Source organism: Priapulus caudatus, unplaced genomic scaffold (genome assembly GCF_000485595.1).
Source record: "Priapulus caudatus unplaced genomic scaffold, Priapulus_caudatus-5.0.1 Scaffold636, whole genome shotgun sequence".
Lineage (NCBI taxonomy): Eukaryota > Metazoa > Priapulida > Priapulimorpha > Priapulimorphida > Priapulidae > Priapulus > Priapulus caudatus.
In genome coordinates, this window is record NW_014577697.1 from 150,899 (window position 1) to 157,023 (window position 6,125).

General features: G+C 42.7%; 1 protein-coding gene across 1 annotated transcript in view; it reads right to left on the minus strand.

Moving 5' to 3' along the window:
* The window catches only part of LOC106812338, a 15,617-nt gene extending 9,922 nt beyond the window's left edge, over positions 1-5,695 (minus strand). The window contains exon 1 of the mRNA XM_014816186.1: positions 4,506-5,695. Within this exon, the coding sequence (XP_014671672.1) occupies positions 4,521-5,543 (1,023 nt within the window). The 5' untranslated portion in view covers positions 5,544-5,695 and the 3' untranslated portion in view covers positions 4,506-4,520. The remainder of the gene's footprint in view (positions 1-4,505) is intronic.
* Between the last annotated feature and the right edge of the window lie 430 nt (positions 5,696-6,125).

Here is a 6,125-nt window from a genome sequence, read left to right on the forward strand (position 1 = left end):
CTCAAAGCATCCAGACTTATATATATATATAGATAGATATTATGTACCCGACGACCGCACACTGGACAGCCAATGTGTGAACGCGTCGACAAATTAAAGGGGATTGATGTCTCCCGTCCGTCCAATACCATTAGAAGGCAGATATAACGTATAAATTAATAACCGTGGAACAACTGTGATGATAACCCGTTTGCACCCATAACCGTTTTACAGTCCCCCGCTACTCACGACAAGAGGGTTTACTCAAGCTTATAAAGCTGTTTCGCTATATGAAAAGGGCGTGGCTATGTCCTTATTGAACCATCGTTATCATTTCTACACCAGTATCCACAGGTAGAAAAACGTAAAGAGAAACGAATGGAGGCGGAAGTTGTACGCGTTGTGGTTCAACGCATATGTCTAATTTATTAATAACATATAGCGGTAGCATTATTATACAGAGACGGAATAAAGAAAACGTAAGATCGGCAATTCAGAGCAATAAGAGATGGCTTATTTGTCTGAAAGCCGGTGTACACCAGACATGCACGCCCAAACTAATAAACACAAGGGCGGCCTGGTGTGAGAGTAGAACATTACAACAAGATTACAAGCCTGTCAGTACCTCGTTAGTTCGTGCTGTGTATATTTATCAAGAGTCCATAATAGAAATAGTCATTTTCTATTATGGACTCTTGATATTTTATATATCTCTCTCTCGCCGCTCTCTCTCTCTCTCTCTCCTCTCTCTCTCTCTCTCTCTCTCTCTCTCTCTCTCTCTCTCTCTCTCTCTCTCTCTCTCTCTCTCTCTCTCTCTCTCTCTTCTCTCTCTCTCTCCTCTCTCTCTCTCTCTCTCTCTCTCTCCCTCTCTCTATCTCTTTTTTTTTTCTCTCTCTCTCTCTGTCTCTCTCTCTCACTCTCTCTGTCTCTCTCTCTCACTCTCTCTCTCTCTCTCTCTCTCTCTGTCTCTCTCACCTGTTGTTGTGTGTTTTGTGTGTGTGTGTGTGTTGTGTGGTGTGTGTGTGTGTGTGTGTGCGTGTGTGTGTGTGTGGGTGTGTGTATGTATGTGTGTGTCGTCTGTGGCCGCGAAGCTGCCGCCCATTCGTGTGCTGTGGCTGTTGTGTTGTCGTGATTGTGTGTGTGTTTGTGCGTGTTTGTGTATGTGCATGTGTGTGTGTATGTGTACGTGTGTTTGAGCGGGCTCGCGCGTGTGTTTGCGTGTGCGTGTCTAATCGATTGTAAGTACATAAACCAGGTAGTTCCCGTAGTTTATCACGCTCCCCCCGCATTGAATCATCGCGTGTCATTGAATAAGTCACGAGAATGCAAAATACCAGCTAACAATTAATACGACAGTAGACAGAAACACTAATCATGGATACAATTCCGTTCTCACACACTGTCAGCTTGGCGTTGCAGTTGACAGGGAACAAAAATGGGAGGAGGACGAAGTAAAGATGGGCGTGAGGGGACTGAGGAGAGAAAATAAAGCCCACCTTTATTTTGAGAAGATAAGCATGATCGAGAAAGAGACAGGAGAGACTGTGGTCGGCAGAAGTTGAGCTTTGTTTGCATTGTTTTTCTATTTTTCTATTGGCGTTAACGCAAAAACATACTATATGTCAGTTTGGTTTACGTTCAGAGGAGCGATATCGATGGCAAGAGGGTATATATAGTCGTCTCTGTCGTCTGTCATCGAACGCGAATTCTTTATTTACCAGGTAATTTACGAAAATTTGTGACCATCTCATTCGCCCAGCTTCGTTGTCTCTCCGCGACCTCCATTTCACCTCCCTCTCTAGATCCGCTCACTCTGCCAGCATTTGCTCCCACCTAATTTTGCATTCTTTTCTTCGATCCCTCCCCCCGACGTCCCATTCTAATATTCATGGCGCTATAGGACAGCGTTCCGCAGCTACCCGCCAGGCACCTACACACATGCATACACGTGTACACTACACAGCCACGTGTACACACATACATACACGTAACACTACACAGGCACGTATACACACATACATACACGTATGTATACGCTACACAGCCACGTATACACACATACATTCACGTAACACTACACAGCCACGTATACACACATACATACACGTATGCACTACACAGCCACGTATACACACATACATACACGTATACACTACACAGCCACGTATACACACATACATACACGTATACGCTGCACAGCCACGTATACACACATACATACACGTATACGCTGCACAGCCACGTTTCCACACACACATACACGTATGTATACGCTACACAGCCACGTTTCCACACACACATACACGTATACACTACACAGCCACGTATACACACAACATACACGCACACACACATCTATTACAGGTACCGTTACAGCACAACTATCGGCGAACATACCACGCCCACAACTAATACTGCACCTCATCTAACGGTAGTTTGAGTCGACAACGAACGAGTTACACTGTGCCATTCTTCGAACCCTCTTTAAGGGTTGCCATAGTCACCTAACAACAAGATCACCGTCAACCAGGACCTGCTTCCACAGTCGTGGATTAACGTTAACTCAGAGTTAAGGAATTTATCTCAGAGTTAAGAGTTAATCCACGACTGTGGAACCGGGTCCAGGACATATATCCGTACGTGCGCCACAGAAAGACCGCACAGTTACGTTACATCTCTAGCGTGTACATGTAGGCTAGGTAAGCTCTGTTTACTTTACCGCGCGATAAACCGTTGTAAATATAATAGAGCACGGCCAAAACGACAATTACATACTTTTCGGAACACTCGGAGTGACTGTGTATCGAATCGCATCTCGATCTATGATAGCACGGACAGATCTAGAACGTACTGGTTATTAATTTATATCCTGCTTCCACACGCTTCTCGTGAGCATGCGAGAAAATATGTCACTACTATGTAACCGTGATTATGCATTTTTAGTATAATTGCCCGAGTGAATATAGGAAATCCTGCGCGCTGATTGGTCGAGACCGAGGTGAATATTTTTCGATATTCACCTCTCGGTTTTACATTACTAGTAGCGCCATAAATGCCGACTAGATTTATAAATGTTTCGGAGGCCGAAATTGAGCAATTTAAAGAAAATGGCATCCCCAAAAATACAAAAGATGTGACGAAATTCGGAGTGAAACTATTTAGAGGTAGGTAGTTAAATTCAAGCTTATTATTGGGGTTTGTTACTCTGATTTTCAATAGATGCCAGGCACTGTTGAGTTACCACAAAATGGTTGCCGACAATTGTTTAGGCTACATCTAATTTTAAGAACAAGAATTTCGAACTGCTTCCTTCCTAAACGTTTTCTTTCCTATATTCACTCGTGCAATTATACTAAAACAGTTATTCGCCTCAGGCTCGGTGAATCTGGTTCAATAATCAAATTATTATCAAAAAATTATTGAACAAGGTTCACCTCGCCTTCGGCGAATAACTGTTAAATATTAACCAGCCAACACCGCAGTGCCATCTCAATCTCAGTGAACAAAATATGTTTGTGATACCAATCGTTGTTAAGAGCGTTTAGTAATTATATGATCGATCGCCTGATCTGATTCTATTACGTATGAGGTAACGAATTATTACTCTTCCCATTATTCTATAAAAAAAAACATATATTTACATATCATCATCATCAGGGTGCCATATCGATCTCGACGTCGGCTACCACATATCGCCATAGTCGCGTTCCGTGGTGTATCCTCTCCAAATATGTAGGGAGAGATTGGGTCCCCTTGTCTGCAGCTTAGTTTCAGGAAACTTGAAAAGTGTCCATTGTGGATTCCACAGTGGTGTCCACATGCAGGAATCTGTACTTTATTGAAACATTTGAATCAATTTTTTAAATGAATCTTTAAAGTTAAAAACATCAAGGGCCTTTTTAATAAAAACCCCAGGAAACTGTGTCAAAAGCTTTCTCAAAATTAATTAGTCGAAAATCATGTCATACAATAGCCGAATATTTTCGCGAATAAATCTCTTTGGAATAAAGGCTTTTTTATCCTCATTTATTAGCCTAGATTGTCTAGAACTGCTTTGATTCTTTCAGCTATGCAGGATGACATAAGTTTATAAGACAGATTTAGTAGAGAGATTGGACGCCAGTTTTTTAGACGATTACGTGGTTTACCTGGTTTAGGTATGCAGGTTATCAGACCTTGCTTTTGTGTAATGGACATTGTGTTATTGTCATAGGCATAGTTAATGGGACGGAGTAAAAACTGTCCAATGTCGCACCAAAAGAATTTAAAGAATTCGGAAGTCTATCCATCAAAACACGGGCTTTTATTATTTTGGGATCTTTTTAGCGCTTCTAAAAGTTCTTTATATGTGATTGAACCTTCAAGACTAGTTTTTTCGTTTTCTGATAGTGTTGGTATATCCTCTATATTGACCATACTCCATCTAGATCCCTCGACTCCATAGATAATTAAGGGAGGCTGTACTTTCTGCCGTGAACTTGCGTATGGAGGAACGCGTGCTTGAGTGTTTCGATTTCTTCTGTTAAATTTTGTAGCTGTGCTCAATCTCCGCTCTGGTTTTTTTTAACCGAGTCAACCTCTATCTTTAGGTTTTCCATTTTTTTGGTTAAAATGGTGATCTTCTCTGTGACGTCAGAAAACCTCGCTTCAAATTTGTCATTCAGACTTGCGTTTAGGTCGACGATGAGTTCACGCAGCTCCGCGTTCGTGACCTCGGCACCGGCTTCATCGTTGTGCGCCATAGCAGTAGCCATGCTAACTGAAGTGCCGGGTTCAGCGTTTATAGAAATATCCGTCTCCGTTTGTTCCTTGTTTTGCCTCGTGTTGTGCATGGAGTTTTCAGAGGTGTCATCATTAGTAGGTGGAGAAAGCAGGTCCCGGATTTTAAGCACAATGGGCCGGTGTTTGGTGCCTTTTATTGGGTCCAGGACAGCCTTCTCACATTGGCCAGCAATGCTGGTAGAAACAAACATCAGGTCAAGGTTGTAGTGACACTTGAGCTGTGGACTGTAGAAGGAGCCGGGGAGATTTTCGTCATGTATAAGCGACAGTTGATTGTCATCTGACCATTTTTCCACACGTCTTCCATCAGCGTCTGTTTGGCTATATCCCCAGATAACATTATGGCTATTGAAATCTCCTATAATCACATTGATACGGCCATCATTGATAGTAGCCCTGCAAGGAAGGGCGAATTTCGCACGTGGCCGTTTATAGACAGAAGTGACAGTAATCCCCTTGAACTCGATGGTAAGAGCTTCAATGTCAGTATCGTCTGTTGGTAGAGACTTATCCACAGTTAGCCCATCACGTACAAAAATCGCACTACCGTATGTATTATTCTGTCTCTCTGCTGTAAGGGTCATTCCGGCGATTTGTGGGCGTTTACTTGTTGGTCCGCGTCGTGTTTCCTGAAGGCAAAGAATGTGACATTCGTTTTTCCGACACAGTTCAGCCAGAAGATCTTGTTTGGGGTCTGAGAGACCTGTAACGTTGCATGAGATGATACTCAGTGCCGGCCCTGATAAGGGCCCGTGCTGTCCTTGTTGGTAATGGGTAGCCATAATTAGGTGTAGTGTAGTCTTCCGCTTCTTCTTCTCGGTTCACTACACTACAGTGTAGTGTGGTAGAAAGATTCGCAGGTGTGAAACCTGACAGGGGCCGTGACGTGAGCGCTCCTTCTGTGGCCCCCAGTTATCAGCGGTGAGCCTAACCGTTGCCTGAAAAAGCATAACCTATAGTCAAGAGTACATAATAGGAGAAGAGTATGACAGCGTTTTAACAGCGTTTTGCATAGTTTTCAACTTGTAAATATACTATCAATATGTGAATAAATATATTCAAACTTTACCTTGTTTTCGTCTATGATTCTCCCTTAATCATATGACGCCACCAATTTACCTGAAAATCGTATGTGTTCTTCAAAAAAGTCATTTTAATACGACACGGTTTCCCACTGTTTTCACGAGTCGCTGCATGTTAAAAAAGCAAAACTTTGATATGGGATTAGTGTTCTATTGTCTGTGACAGGCCGCTGGGGGCTGTTGGGAATCGAATTGTATTGAGTGTGTAATGCATTTCCAGCGTGCTAGAAATATATGTGTGCTCACGGTGAGCTAGCACCTGATTTTAGCTGTTTTACTATC